At 57.3% G+C, this 15,020-nt stretch overlaps 1 protein-coding gene across 2 annotated transcripts in view; it reads left to right on the top strand.

Annotated features, from left to right (window-relative positions):
• Window positions 1-8,214, top strand: part of RHCG (Rh family C glycoprotein) — a 52,355-nt gene extending 44,141 nt beyond the window's left edge. For both annotated transcript variants that reach the window (XM_062206245.1, XM_062206244.1), the window contains exons 4-11: window positions 1,502-1,649; window positions 2,232-2,398; window positions 3,321-3,458; window positions 3,674-3,804; window positions 4,043-4,158; window positions 4,349-4,422; window positions 6,486-6,614; window positions 7,861-8,214. In XM_062206245.1, coding sequence (XP_062062229.1) covers window positions 1,502-1,649; window positions 2,232-2,398; window positions 3,321-3,458; window positions 3,674-3,804; window positions 4,043-4,158; window positions 4,349-4,422; window positions 6,486-6,590 — 879 coding nt within the window. In that variant the 3' untranslated portion in view covers window positions 6,591-6,614; window positions 7,861-8,214. The remainder of the gene's footprint in view (window positions 1-1,501; window positions 1,650-2,231; window positions 2,399-3,320; window positions 3,459-3,673; window positions 3,805-4,042; window positions 4,159-4,348; window positions 4,423-6,485; window positions 6,615-7,860) is intronic.
• Window positions 8,215-15,020: the final 6,806 nt, after the last annotated feature.

Below are 15,020 nucleotides of genomic sequence, written 5' to 3'. Positions count from 1 at the left end.
AAGGCCAGGACACCTCACGGGGCTGGGCCACCCGTGTCCCCCTAGCACCTGTCCCAGAGCCACGGGTCTCAATAAGTATTTGTCAGGTGTGTGAGCTGTCAGGGACACAGAGGCAAGGAGGGCTGGCACGGAGACCCCGAGGAGCGCACGCTCCAGGGAGAGGAACAGGAAGTAAACAGACAGCGACCTTGTGCTGTGGCCCAGAGGAAGACACCTAAGTCAGCCTGGCGGGCTGGGGAGGTGGGCCAAGCCAGGCAGTGGGGGAGCAAGGGCATTTGAGACCACAGGTCCAGGGAAAGACACACAGTGAGGCATCTCCAGGACTGGGGCTGGCTGGGGGGCAGATAGTTTCCAGGGAACAGGGGTTAGGGGAGGAGCATTGGTCATCCAGACTCCTGGAGAGTGTGTAAAGGAATCTTACCCATCATGGGGCAGTGGGGAGCTAGGGAGGGTTTAGGGAGGTTAGGGAGGGTTTAGGGGTTTGGCTGTGACGACAAGAACAGTTGGAGTCCAGCTGAGAGGCTGTGCTAGTCTCCCTGGGGACTGGGACTGGATGATTAGAGAGACACAAAGGAGATGCATACCTAGGCCTTGGCGACAGGCGAGTGGGAGGGAACGTAGTCGTCAGTTGAAGGGCAGGCCGTGAGGCCAACCTCTGATCTGAAACAGGTTGAGCGGCAGGAGGCGGGGCTGCTCTGGCCCTCTGCAGCTCTCTCCTGCCTGCTGCCCGGGAGTCTTCTGGTGCGCTCACTACCTAGTCACCTGTTAGGGGACCCGCCTGTTAACACCGTTGTGTTGTAGGACTGTCTCCCACACATGGACCTGGGGGGACACGACTGGACCACGGCACTATCTCAAGTGGGCAGGAAGAGGAGGCTGAAGGAGGGGGGTGGGGGAGGGGCCTGAGACCAGGCCTCCAGGTCTAGTTCAACCTGGACAAGGACCCTGCTCAGTCCCTCCACCTCCCACCTAAAGGCGTGCAGAGTCACGTAGGACAGGAGGCTCAGGAAGGGACGGATGGGGCGCCCAAGTCTGCTGCTCTGACTTCCGGGGGTGGGAGGGGCTGGGAGATGGGTGAGCAAGGGGAGTGGCAGGGTGTGGAGGCGGAGACCCACAGGGAGAAGGAGAGTTTCTATGGGTTAACATAAGGGGAGGCCAGTGGGTGACAAACTAGACAGGGCTGGGGGCTCCCTGGATTCCAACCCTGCACCCCCCCCCAGCTCTGTACCTGAGTGAGTCCCCCTCCAAGCCAGGTCCCCGCCTCTGGAAATGACCGTGGTGGCTAGGTGGGGGTGCCCTGGTGTTTGGCGAACAGGCTTGCAACTGGGATTCCTTCTTTCCCTCCCCAGCTGTCTGGCTGGTAGAGGGTCCAGCCTCCCTCCTGCAGCCCGAGGAGTCAGGGACAGCTGGACGTGTGTGTGTGTGTGTGTGTAGGCATGGAAGGTGCTGGGAGAGGGAGGGAGAGACAGTGCCAGACCCTGACAGGTCCCTTGCATTCCAGGTGAAGGATGCAGGGGGCTCCATCACCATCCACATATTTGGCGCCTACTTTGGGCTCACGGTGACCTGGATTCTCTACCGACACAACCTAGACCATAGCAAGGAGAGGCAGAGTTCTGTGTACCACTCGAACCTGTTTGCCATGATTGGTGAGGGCAGCCATGGTGGGTGGTGAGGGTCATCATGATGGGGGAAGGTGGGGCCGTGGTGAGTGAGGGCTGTCACCATCACACCTGATCCCCAGGGGCCCTGGCAGGTGGCTACTGGCTCTTTTGGGAAATGTGTGCCTGGTGCACATGGTGGAAACCCGGAACGAGCTGCTTCGTGCCTGAGTGAGGGCAAGAGGGGTGCACTTCTACTTACGCTGTCCATTTCTCCAGCATGAACACGCTGACCACGCCCACAGGGCCTCCTCAAACCCAGCCCTGCCCCCACAAACCACTCTGTGCAGTGGGAGGGAGAGCCGCCAGTGCCGTCCTAGGATCCGCGTAGCGGTGCAGCTTTTCGCCCAGGGTTGGGGGTCAGGACAGACTCCTGGGGCCGACTGGAGGACTAAGTAGGACTTGGGTGGGTAGTGAGGCAGGGAGGGCCTTCCAGGGAGAGCCCCCACCTGAGTTCATCTGCAGGGGTGGGAAGCAGTGGGATGTGCAGGTCACCTTGCACCCCTGGACCCACCCCACCCCCCGCAATGCCTCTCCCCGGGGCTCCCTGGCCCTGTTGCTCTGCCTCAGGCACCCTCTTCCTGTGGATATACTGGCCCAGCTTCAACTCTGCCATGTCCAACTACGGGGATGCCCAGCACCGGGCTGCCATCAACACCTACTGCTCCTTGGCAGCCAGCGTGCTCACCTCCGTGGCCATGTCCAGCGTCCTGCACAAGAAAGGCAAGCTGGACATGGTAAGCAGGGGGTGCCAGGTACCTCTGCCTGTGCTTGGTGGGCACCCAGCACCGCGCCATACCAACAGCTCCACGGGGCCGGCAGCATTTGGCCCCATCTTGCCCAAATGAACAAACGAAGACTGGGGGACACATGGTCTGTCCAGATCACACAGCTGATTTTCAGCAGAGCCCACAGCCAGACTGTCTGAGTTTCTGCCACGTCATTGCCTCGTTCTCCCGCTGAGCCTGGGTGTTTAGCACAGTATCAAGCCTGCCCAGCCAGGTTGCGGGACCACTTACCCCTCTGCCAAACCCACACGCACTCTAGGGTCCAGGACAGGGGGGTTGGATCCACACAGACCTGGATCAAGACACCTGTCTGCCTCTGGCGGGCTCGGTTGATCATCAAGGAGTCATCTAAACTCCCTGCTCCTTGGTTTCCTTATCTGCACCTGTTGAGAGGTAACTGCTGACCTCACAGGCTGGCTGTGGGGATGCCTGAGCTCAGCCCACAGCCAGCAGCACGGCACCTGACTCAGACAGCAACAGCTGTGATCAGCACCAGCTGTGCCTGGGTATGTGTGGGTCCTGCAGGCACCTGACGTGGCTGTACGTGTGTGGAGAGAACTTATAGACACAAGAGCCTGGGCTGAAGGTAGAGAGGAAATGTGCAGACAGCAGGGCTCACCAGCATGCACACAGGAAACACCCAGATTACCTGGGGTGGGTGGTGTGAGTGCAGGGCACTCAGACTGGGTGGTGGTCATGCAGGGGTTGCCTTGCCATGGCCAGAGCCCTCTGCCTGCTGGCTTGCTGAGCTGGACTCTGAGCCATCCCTGGTTCTTGGGGTGCAGGTGCCACCCTAGTGCAGCCCACAAGCTCCATGCGGCCAGAGCCCCAGGGAAGGCACTGAGTCCCCCCACCCACCCACCCTGCGCAGGTGCACATCCAGAACGCCACGCTCGCTGGCGGGGTGGGCGTGGGCACCGCTGCCGAGATGATGCTGATGCCTTACGGCGCCCTCATCGTCGGCTTCATCTGCGGCGCCGTCTCCACGCTGGGTTTTGTGTACCTGACGGTGAGGGGCCCCAGGCAGGGGGCTGGGGGCTGGAGAATGCTGGGGTCTCGGTGTTCCCAAAAGTGGTGGAGAGTGGGGGGGCTCCCCTAAGCAGGGGACTGAGGGCTGTTGAAGTCTGAGTCTCTGCCTCTGAGGGTCTCTCGACTTCTGCCCCCCTGCCCCTGCTGCCGCCGCCCCCTGCACCAGCCTGAGCAGCACCCACCTCCCCTCCCCAGCCATTCCTGGAGTCCCGGCTGCGGATCCAGGACACGTGTGGCATCCACAACCTGCACGGCATTCCTGGCATCATCGGCGCCATCGTGGGTGCCGTGACAGCAGCCTACGCCAGCCCTGATGGAGATCGAGGGTAAACGTGAGAGGAGCAGGGCATGCGGGCTGCCTGCATCCTCCCACACCCCTCCTTCCTACTGGCCCTCCATGGGGGTCTTCTAGACACCAGCTGACCTGCCCATTCCCCCACTGAGGGGGAGGTGGAGGGCCCACATTTCCATGAGCCTTGGTGCCAACGCACATTTGTGGGATGGCAGCCAGGGGTCACCTGGCCTCTCTGTGGGACCCTCACCTGCCCCTTGTCTTCACCCCAGGTTTGTGTATCCCTTTGGTTTCCACAATGAAAAGGATGAAAAAGTACAAGGCAGGTTTCAGGCTTTTGGCCTCCTCCTGACCTTGGCCATGGCCATGGTGGGTGGCACCATCATGGGTGAGTGGCCAGGCCAGAGAAAGGTGGGGGCACTGTGAGCCCCCCGGGGTGGGAGACCCAAGAGCACGTAATGGAAGTGGGCCTGGGCTGCGGGGCTGGCTGTGAGCCTGGGGAGGTTTGGGATCTCCCCGGCTGGGGGGGAAGGGCTGGGGCCAGTGATGGGCTCTGGTGACCTCCAAGCTGTCTTTAGGGCTCATTTTGAAATTACCCTTCTGGGGACAAGCCACGGACGAGGACTGCTTTGATGATTCCGTCTACTGGGAGGTGAGTTCTGGGCACTCTGTTCTCCTGCACAGGGCAGCTGCATCCCCTCTGCCCGGGCCCCTCCATCAGCTGAGCTGAGGTCTGGGGAGCCAGAAGCTGGAGGTGGGAGACACAGCCAGCGCCACTGTCACCCTGCTCCTTTATCTGGGAGGCTGAAGACCTCTCCCTCCCTCCCCTGTGGACCCCCGGGCTCACAGGGGGGCAGTGTGCACATACTGGGGGTCGGGGTGTGGAGGGGAGGTCACAGAAGCAGCCTATACGGGGGGCCGCCACTGGCATTGTTCCCTAAAGACCTCAGTCGGCTATATTCTGGAAAAGTGACTCCCAAGCTGTGGCCCCAGCAGCACCAGGCATCAGCCAGAGAACTTACTAGACACGCCCATTCTCAAGTGCCACCCAGACCTGAATCCAGAGCTCAGGGCACGGGGCCCAGCGCAGTGTTTAACAAGGACTCCAGGTGATTCCCATGGCAAATGCATTAGAGCGGCCCCAGACCAGGGCTGGAGTGCCCCGGGCAACTTGAGTGGCACTTCAGTGCCAGGCCGCAGCCCACAGAGGCCCAGCTGTAATTGGCCTGGGGTGAGGCCTGGAGATGAAATCTTTTTAAAGGTTCCTAGGTGGGTTAAGAATCATAGCCCAGTGTGCAACTTCAGTCTCCACAAGAGCCACCTGGGGGGCTGGGCACTTGGCATGGTGCTTAAGCTTAGTACACCTGCTTCCCATGTCACCGTGCCTAAGTTCAGGTCCAACTCCAGCTGCTTGCTAACTAACGCACACCCCGGGAGGCAGTGTTCCTGGGGGACTGAACCAGCCAATGAGAGAGCTCTGTCTGTCTCTGCCTTTCAAATGCAAAACAAACCTGGAGACCTTGCAACAGTGCTTCACAGACTCCAGCCAGGGGCTCTGCGGGTGAACAAGCTCCCAAGCCACTGTGGTGCACAAACATACATTCTCCTTTCAGCCTCCAGAGGCATGGCGGAGACACATGGAGATCTTGCATCTGCTGGTTCATGCCCCAGATGGCCGCAGTGGCCAGAGCTAAGGCCAGGCTGAAGCCAGGAGCCAAGAACTTCTTCTGGGTCTCCCAAGTGGGTAGCAGGGGCCCAAACACTCAGGCCATCTTCCACTGCTTTCCCAGGCACATTAGTAGGGAGCTGGATCGGAACTGGAGCAGCCAGGACACAAACTGGTGCTCGTATGGGAATGCTGGTGCCGCAGGTGGTGACTTTACCCACTGCACCACAACTCTGGCTCCAGCGCTATTACATTTTTAATGAACCTGCTTCTTCTTCCTCTTCCTCTCCTCCTCCTCCTCCTTCTTTTTATTTTACAGCATTGTTTGCATTCTGTATTTAAAGTCAGAAGGTAAACTATGGTAGACACGGATCAGAATGGGATCAGTTCCCTTATGTAGAAATTTCCTCTGGGTTCTGTTTCGATCTTTGTATTCCAAGCTTACACCTTGTCTCAGCGAGATACCTTCAGGAGCTGGGAGGAACAAAGTTCTATGCCAACGGAGGTGAACACCATCAGGTGGTCCCTGAGGTCCTGCAGGGGTTTACCTGGGGCAAAGGTAGCTTCCCAAAACCCAGAGGAGAGAGAGAAGTTCCAGGGACCAGAGATGAGCAGGTCGCCCCACCCCCTTCTCCTTCCCAATCACTTCTGGCCTGGCACTTCCCTGGCCCGGTTCTGGACCTGTCCTTAGTTCAGGGTGCCCCCCAAGCTGCCTCTCACCTGGATTACACCTATTGGGCTTTCCCAGCGGGCTCAGCAAAACCTCCCAGAATCCTCTTGTGCGCACTTACTACTCCTGCCAACTGAATGTTTCACGTGACTGCCTCACCGCTGTTCTCTCCCGGCAAGGCTCCCGCGGCGACCTTGCTGTGCCTGAGGACAGAGTGGACGGCTGTGGTCTCCGCGGCCTGCGGTCTGCACGGTGATCACAAGGTGGCGCTCGCCACACACCATTTGCAGCTCCTGGCTTGCTCCCGCAGCTCCAGTTCCACCGGGGACACACTGCCTGCCTGGGACAGGGCCCTCAGAGTTGCTTCCTCTCTCTGCAGATGCATGAAGAGAAGAGTAGCAGTCCTGAGGACCACACACACAAGCCCTCGGTTCCCACAGAACCTGTGGAACAGCCTACATCCTCAGCAACCTTGGCACCCTAAGGTCCTAGGGCAGGGGAGACACAAGTGAGCATGGGTTTGGCTTGGGGGGATGATGGACAGGTTCTCTTAGCAGGAACCCAGCTCTCAGAATCAGATGCCACCAGAGAGTGATGCAAAGCAAGCATTCAGAACTGAGGGTGTGAGCTGAGGGGAGGGAGCACACTAGTGTCCGGCAGAAAGGGCCTCGGGGCAAACAGCAGACACAGGCATATGCAGAAGGCAGGCTGGACACGAGGGAATAGAGAGAACTTTTTGTTTTAAGTTTTATTTTAGGGGCTGGTGCCTTGGCGCTGTGGGTTAAAGCCCCAGCCTGCAGCACCCACATCGCATATGGGTGCAGGTTTGAGTCCTGGCTGCTCCACTTCCAATTCAGATCTCTGCTAATGCACCTGGGAAAACAGCAGAGGATGGCCCAAGTCCTTAGACTCCTGCACTCACATGGGAGACCTGGAAGAAGCTCCTGGTTCCTGACCTCAGATTGGCTATTCTAGCCATTGCAGCCATTTGGGGAGTGAACCAGCAGATGGAAGGCCTCTCTTTCTCTCTCTCTGTAACTCTTTCAAGTAAATAAAAGAAATCTTTTTAAAAAAGCAACAGCTGGGGCTGGGCCAGGCTGAAGCCAGGAGCTTCATCCAGATCTGCCACATGGGTGCAGGGGCTCAACCACTTGGGCCATCTTCTGCTGCTTTCGCAGGTGCATTAGCAGGGAGCTGGATTGGAAGTGGAGCAATCAGGACTCGAACCGATGATGCACAGCAGCCCCACGTGGGAACTTTTAAAAGCTTGTTGAAAAATGAAATGAAAAGGTGTTTATTTTGATGCAAAAAATTTGGAAATCCATGCATATATGGAGTCTTCAAAAAGTTTGTAGAAATGGAGCAGCCAGGAATAGCACCGGTGCGCATATGGGATGCTGGCACCGCAGGCGGAGACTTAACTTACACACCCCAGCGCTGGCCCTTTCCCCTTTTTAAATAGACAAGAAATGAAGGCCAAGAGAGACTCAGGCTCTTCAAGGCCACACAGCTGGCAAGTGGAGGGAGTGGGGTCTCTGCAGGTCACTGTCATTGTTTTTATTGTTATTTGACCTCGTTGGAGGCCACAGCTGGGTTGGGAGCAAGAGGCTGGGTGCCAAGGCAGGAGAGGACGTGAGATTCTAGGGAGAGGAAAGCGAGGCTGTGGCTAGTCCCTTCCCACCCAGGAGAGCCCACAGAACACCGAGGCTGCCAGACCCTGGCAGTGACCCGGTGCTGTCGGCTTCTCCTTGCAGGCTCGACTGTTCCAGGCTACGCTGACCTAGCGGGGGACTCAAGACCAAGTGGGCAGCACCCCGTCTGCTGACGGGGCCCAGAGCGCCTCCCCTCTGCCCCCTGTATGATCCCAGGTGGGGAAGGAGGGCTCGGCGGCCAACCAAGGGGGCATCCAAGCCAAGATGTGGCTGCGGCAGGGCAGTTCCGCCTGGGGCCTTGGTGGCCACACTGCCGAGAAAAGCAGGCCTGTGTGCACCTGCGCTCTGGCCGGAGACAACTGAACCAGCAGCCGCCACTCCCCGGGCTGGCACCCCCCATGCTGGCACCCCCCATGCTGCTCAGTGCCTTGGAGGTGGCCGCCTCCGTGAATAAACATCCCCGTTGTAAAACGCGTGTGACTGCTCCAACAGGGAGAAAATGACCCCAGGGGCCTGGCCTCCTGACCCTCCCAGGGTGCTGAATCTGGCGCCCCCGCAGCTCACAGTAACTGTTCCAGAACCACCCAGCCCCTCCTGAGACGGCTGCCAGCACGGCTGTGCCCTCCACTCAGCCACGCTCCGCGGGGTGGGTTCCTTCGGGCCCGTGTCCCGTCCTCCGGCCCTTTCTCTCCTTCCTCGCCCTGCCCACGTGGTCCCCGCCCCCAGGGGTCGCACAGTCTTGGGGCAAACCCGACAAGCAGAACCCACACAACCCTAGCAGGTGTGGCCGGCGGAGAGGCAGCCTGTGCCCGGCTGGCCGCCCAGAGCCGCGGCCACCTGGGATGCGCGGGATGAGCTTCGCGCCCTTCTGGCCCCGGGCGCCGCGGGCAGGACTGGCGAGGCGAGAACGGGCCCGGAACCGGGAGCTTCGGCGGAGCAAAGGCTCCTGGGAAGCAGGGTTGCCTAGGGGGGCGGGGCCGCCGCTTCAGACCACGCCCCTCCTACCCCGCCCCTCGCGAGTCCCGCCCAGCGGGGCGGGGCGTCGAAATGCAACCTTTTCATGTCCCCGCGGTGGAACACCCCTCATTTTCCATGCTGGGGAAAGACAAAAACCCTTTACGACCTGTTTCTGGAACTTGTCAGCAGCTGCCAAGAGGAGCTTGTTAATTAAACGTCGGCAGAGATGGAGCCGGAGGCCGCGGCTCTAATTGGACAGTTTGCTCCGCCGGATTGAAAAACATTGTGACAAAGGAGGAGGGGCGCGGCGGGGCGCGGGCGGCGGCTTTGATGTCGGCCGATCCCACCCCGCCCGGCGCGAGGCGCCCCAAGGCCGCCGCTGTCTGCGCGCCAAGGCCAGGTCTCGAGGCTCCGGGCGGGGGTCGGGAGCGGCGAGCCAGGGCCCTCCCCGACCACGTGACCCGGACCCTGGCGTGGACGCCGCAGGGGCGGTGAGGGCAGGGGTCCCGCAGTCGCCCCGCCTCCGGGCAGTATCCGGGCTGCACCCAGAGTCCGGCCCAGTCCCTCCCTGGGGGACCCGCGTTGTGTCAGACAGCTCTTCCAGCTGTTGGCAACTGGGGCGGAGGAGCTCGCACTTGGACTGCCTTGCAAACCCTGGAGTGGCCGCCACCCAGAGATTGCCCCCCCCCCCCAGCCCTGTGTGTTTGGTGGCTGTGCCCTGGCCCGCCTCTTGTTCCCAACTCCCTTATGGTGACAGCAGCCACGCAGTGGGCACTGACCGCCCCAAGTCACTTACCCTCCCAGGCAGGTGAGGAAACACCCAGAGAGGCTAAGTAAGGCATTCAAGGTCACAGGCATTCCCAAGGATGGTGCTAGGGTGAGGCTCATTCCATGTTCCCTGCCCCCGGCTCCTGGCCGCAGATGGTTTTAGGAAAGGGGGGGGGGCATCCTAACTAGAGAATACGGCCAGGCTGGGGAGTCATGCAGGGGACCCCCATAACATGTTCCGCATCCCTGTCATGTGTCCCAACCCTCACCTCCAGGGTAGGGGGTGGCTGGCTAACCCTCGGGGCCTCTGCGTTTGCAGTGACTCCAGCCTTGAGCCCACCCACCCCTGAGCCGGAGCTACCACCCAGGGGTGCTGCACTTGGGGTGAAAGGCCAGGCCAGGCTGGTTCCAGCCAGGAGCAAGTATGGGAAAAGGAGCCACTGAGGCTCAGCCCAGGGGTTAGGCGCTGCAGACAGCGTGTGGAGGGCTGAGCTGAGTTCCCAAGCGGGGAGCAGCCTGTGCCTGGTGGCGTCCAGGCCGCCTGCTGTGCCTAATCCCCCCTGGGAGCTGTGGCCCAAGGAGCCCCAGGATTACGGCCACGCCCGAGCCACCCCCAGAAGAATGGGGGTGCTGTATGTGCAACCACCCTGCTGTGTGTTGGGCTGCGTCGGCCCTGGGTGTCTGAGGTTTGAGGTGTGGAGAGTGGGGCCTGGGGCAGCAGCTGGGACAAGCCAGAGGTTTCTGTAGGGGTGAGGCATGGTGAGGAAGTGGTGGCCGCCCCCAGCAGGCCCACGTGGGTGCTGTGAGAGCATGTGCGTGCTTGTGTGCGTGTGCGAGTGTGTGCTCAAGAACAGCCCTTCAGAGCGGCTGGAGGGGCTCGGCAAATTGTAATCAGATTAACGGGACCAATCACTTAGGGCTCTTGAGAAGGCCAGGAGGTTTCTAATCAGCCCTGAGCAACCGGCCCACAACACCCCCCCACACTACCACTCACAAAGCTCCCAGTGGGAGCCGCCACTGGGGGGCAGGAGGGGGGGGACAGCGTTCTTCCCCCTTTGTCTCTCCATAATTACTTCAATTTGCTAGCCTGTGGCCCATTCATGTGGTAATGTGGGAACCCACAGGCCTTCTGCCTGGGAACATCCCAGGGACTGGCCCAGGGAAATGGGGCACCCAGGCCTCAGGAGTCCTCCCTTCACCAGTGTGGGGCTTTCCCCCCAAAATTCCAGAAAATTCCAGCTTTTTTTTTTTTTTTTTTGGTGCTCTGGATGTCCTTTTAGGCTGGCTGAGATGAAGAGGACCCCCAGAGAGAGAGCTGGGCAGAAGAGGCGGCCTCCAGGTCCTCTCAAGTGGACAGTTGTCTGTCCCCAGTACTGGTCCCCTTGGGGCACAGGCTGAGCCTTGAGCAGTTTGGAGGCAGGCATCAGGGGACCTGGAGGGTGCCAGAGTTGCACCATGCAACACCCAGGGACACGCAGACTCCAGAGAAGGTTATTCCCAGTTTCTGCGCCCGCGTGCAGGCACCTGTCACTGTGCCACCCTTTGTATGCAGCGGCTCACTGACAGCAACCCAGGGGAGGCAGGCACCGAGTGGCCCATTGCACAAACAGGAACACTGAGGTTCAGAGGAGCCAGGTGGCTGAAGACCACACAGCTCTGGGTGAGCAAGAGATCTGAACCCAGCTCCGATCCCTCCGCCCCCTTGGCACGGGGCTCTGTTCCTCCTTCCAGCCCGCACACGGGGCGCTGGCTGCCCCACCCAGTCCTGAATGAAGCATCAAGGTGCGGAGGACTCAGATGGCCAAGGAGGGTCCTGGGGACCTTGAGCACGCTCAGTGTGGGACTGCCAGCCCCAAGAAGGGTCAAGTGTTGGAACAAAGGTCAGAACAGCATGGGACCCGCTTCTGCCTGCTGGGCTGCCCAGAGAGCGCCTCCTTACCTCCCCGGGCCCCTGTTAGCACTTGAGGATCGTGCCCATGCCCCGGGGGGTGGCACCCCCAGCACCTCTGTGTCTCAGATCATGGGGCCCTTTCCTATCTGGCCGCCTCCTACCGTACCTGAGGGGCTTGTTGGAGCCGCTGCCTGGTTCCCCTCCTCTTGCCCCCACCTCCAGTGCCTGCCCACAGCTCCATGGCCAGGCTGCTGGGAGCTGCTCCTGCTGGAAGCTGGCAGGAGGCACCTGGAGAAAGAGAGAGAGAGAGAAAGAGAAAGAGAGAGAGAAAGAGAAAGAGAGAGAGAGAGAGAGAGAGAGAAAGATTCTGGGGAGGGAGAGCAGCCACAGCCCTCACCCCCTAACTGGGAGAAGAAGCCAGAATCCATTACCATTAGGGGATGGCGGCCAGAGAGTTCCCTCGTGTCCTCTGCCGGCCTGGTGCCAGGATGCTCAGGTGTGAGGGGCCCAGGCAACTGGACCAGAAGATTCTACAGCCCTTCCCAGGGCAGAGGGTGGGGTGGGGGGAGACCAGTATCGGTGACAGAGTAACTGGTCAGGGTAGGTGAAGACGGAAGACTGTGCCAGGCTCCACGCATGCTTTGCCACTTTCAAGTCAAATTGATTTATTCAGTCACAGCCCTAGGAGGTGGATGCAGTTAGCATCCCCGTGTCACTTCAGGAAGAAACTGAAGCTCAGAGACATTGAGGCACTTGCCCGAGGCCACACAGTTGACTGCGCGGAAGGCCTGAGCTGTCCTGTGGGGAAAACCTCCAGGGAGCCCTTGAAGGGACAAACAGGAGAAGACCCAGACCAGCTTTCCAGAGGCTGAAGCTGAATCCTGAAGAACCCATGGGAATGATTCAGGCAAAGGACTGGGGGTGGAAGGACCAACTTCGTGGAGGTGACAGTGCATCTAACTCAGAAGTGGTGAGGCTGGAGGCCAAGGGCACAGCAGGGACCCACCCAGGTTCTACTAAGGCTGGTGGGAACGAGTCAGATGAGGGAGGCCTGCTGAGTACAGCACCCATCTGAATGGAACCAAAGAACAATATGGGGGGTGGGGAGGAAGACAGGGAGTGAAAGCTGTTTACTTGGGCTCAATGGCACTTGTGTCATGGGCAGTGGCCCAGAGTGGCAGGTACGGGAGGAGATGTCACTCATGTATAAGCCTACAGACAGCTGGCTTCACCAGGCAACATCTGGGGGGGGGGGGTCTTGCTTTATCTGTTAGCACCTTGATGGAGGAGAAGCAGTGGATGAGTTACAGTCAGATACACTTAAATCTCTCTATGCCAATATTTAGGCATCTGATCTTGGGCAGTTCACTTGGCTTCCCTGAGTCTCGGTTTTCTAATCTCTAAAACTTGGAAAATAGTATCTATCTCAGGGTTTTGAGTATTAAAGCGGGTAATTAGCACACAGCTACTGGGCAACAGATGCTAACTAGCATGCCACATTTGATGGGAGGCTACTACAGGATTTGTCTAGAACAAATCACAACTCATAGAAATTGTGTATTATGAAAAATGCATGTTGTCAAAAAAATTTGTGCACCATTGATGAGAGCGGGGTGTTGAAGTCACCCACTATCGTTGTATTGGAGTCTGTCTCTCCCTTTAGGTCTAATAGTGTTTGCTGTATATATCTAGGCGGTCTTGTGTGGGTGCATAAATATTTATGATGTTATATTTTCTTGCTGAATTAAACCTTTTATCAAGATATGTCCTTCTTTGTCTCTTTTTTACAGTTTTTGATTTAAAGTCTGTTATATCTGATACCAGGATAGCTACTCCTGCTTGTTTTGGGTTTCCACATGCCTGGTATATCTTTTTCCAGCCCTTTACTTTCAGTCTGTGTGTATCTTTGTGAAGTGAGTTTCTTGTAGGCAGCATATAGTAAAGGCTGTAGTTTTTTATCCAATCAGCCAACCTAAGTCTTTTGGCTGGAGAATTTAATCCATTTACATTCAAGATTAGGATTAATAGATAAGAACCAACACCTGTCCTTTTATTGATTGGACACTGATATACCTGCTCTGTTCGTGAATTTGGTGGTGTCAAATTTTCTTTTCTTTTCTCTTCTTTTTTAAGTTTACTTATTTGAAAGTCAGAGTTACAGATAGAGGGGGAGAAACAGAGAGTGAGATCTTCCATCCACTGGTTCACTCCCCAAATGGCAGCAACGGCCAGGGCTGGGAAGCCAGGAGCCAGGAGCTTCTTCTAAAGCTCCCATGTGGGTACAGGGGCCCAAGCATATGGGCCAACTTCCACTGCTTTTCCAGGCAGATTAGCAGGGAGCTGGATTGGAAGTGGCACATCCAGGACTTGAAATGGTGCCCGTATGGGATACCAGTGCTGCAAGTGGTGACTTTACTTGCTGGACCACAGGACTGGTCCCAGTGTCATGCAATTTTATGATGCTCACTTCTAATGCAGGACTCCCTTCAGGATTTTCTTGTAAGGCAGTCTGATGGTGGTGAATTCTCTGTCTTTGCTTATCTGAAAAATACTTTTTTTATCCTTCACTTTTTTTTAAAGATTTTTTATTTATTTATTTGAGAGGTAGAGTTATAGACAGAGAGATGGAGAGACGGAGAGAAAGGTCTTCCATCTGCTGATACTCTCCCCAAACGGCTGAAGCCAGGGGCTTCTTCAGGTCTCCCACATGGGTGCAGGGGCCCAAGGACCTGGGCCATCTTTTTCTTATTTCCCAGGCCATCAGTAGAGAGCTGGATCAGAAGTGGAGCAGCCAGGACTTGAACTGGTGCCCATAAGGGATGCTGGCATCACAGGCAGAGGATTAACCTACCGCACCACAGCACTGGCCCCTCTCCTTCACTTTTAAAGGATAGCTTCCCTGGATATAATATTCTTGGTAGGAAGCTCTTTTCTTTTACGACCATGAACATGTCATCCCACTGTCTTCTGGCCTGTAGAGTTTCTGCTGAGAAGTCTGCTGTTACTCTAATTGGACCTAGCAGACATTGGCGGGATGGTTCACCCGACAGCTACAGAACACACATTCTTCTCATCAGCACATGGAACATTTTCTAGGACACACCACATATTGGGCCACAAATCAAGTGTCAGTAAATTTTAAAAGATTGAAATCATCCTGTGTATCTTCTCGGACTATGTAGGAATAAAACTAGAACTCAACATCAAGAAAAACAACAGCACACTCATAAATACTTAGAAATTAAACAACACGCTACTGAATGATCAATGGGTCACTGAAGAGATTAAAAAGGAAATGAAGGGTGGCGCTGTGGTGCAGTAGGTTAATCCTTTGCCTGTGGCACCAGCATCCCATATGGGTGCCAGTTCGAGTCCTAGCTGCTCCACTTCATATTCAGCTCTCTGCTAATGTACCTGGGAAAGCAGTAGAAGATGGTCCAAATGCTTGGGTCCCTGCCTCCACATGAGAGACCCAGAGGAAGCTCCTGGCTCCTAGCTTTGGATTGGCCCAGCTCCAGCCTTTGCGACCATTTAGGGAGTCAATTGGCACATGGAGGATCTCTCTCTCTGTCTCTGCCTCTGTCCCTCTGTAACTCTGCTTTCCAAATAAATAAATAAATATTTTTTAAAAAAAAAGGAAATAAAA

This window comes from Lepus europaeus, chromosome 11 (genome assembly GCF_033115175.1).
Source record: "Lepus europaeus isolate LE1 chromosome 11, mLepTim1.pri, whole genome shotgun sequence".
Classification (NCBI taxonomy): Eukaryota; Metazoa; Chordata; class Mammalia; order Lagomorpha; family Leporidae; genus Lepus; species Lepus europaeus.
This window is presented reverse-complemented; position numbering and strand designations above follow the sequence as displayed.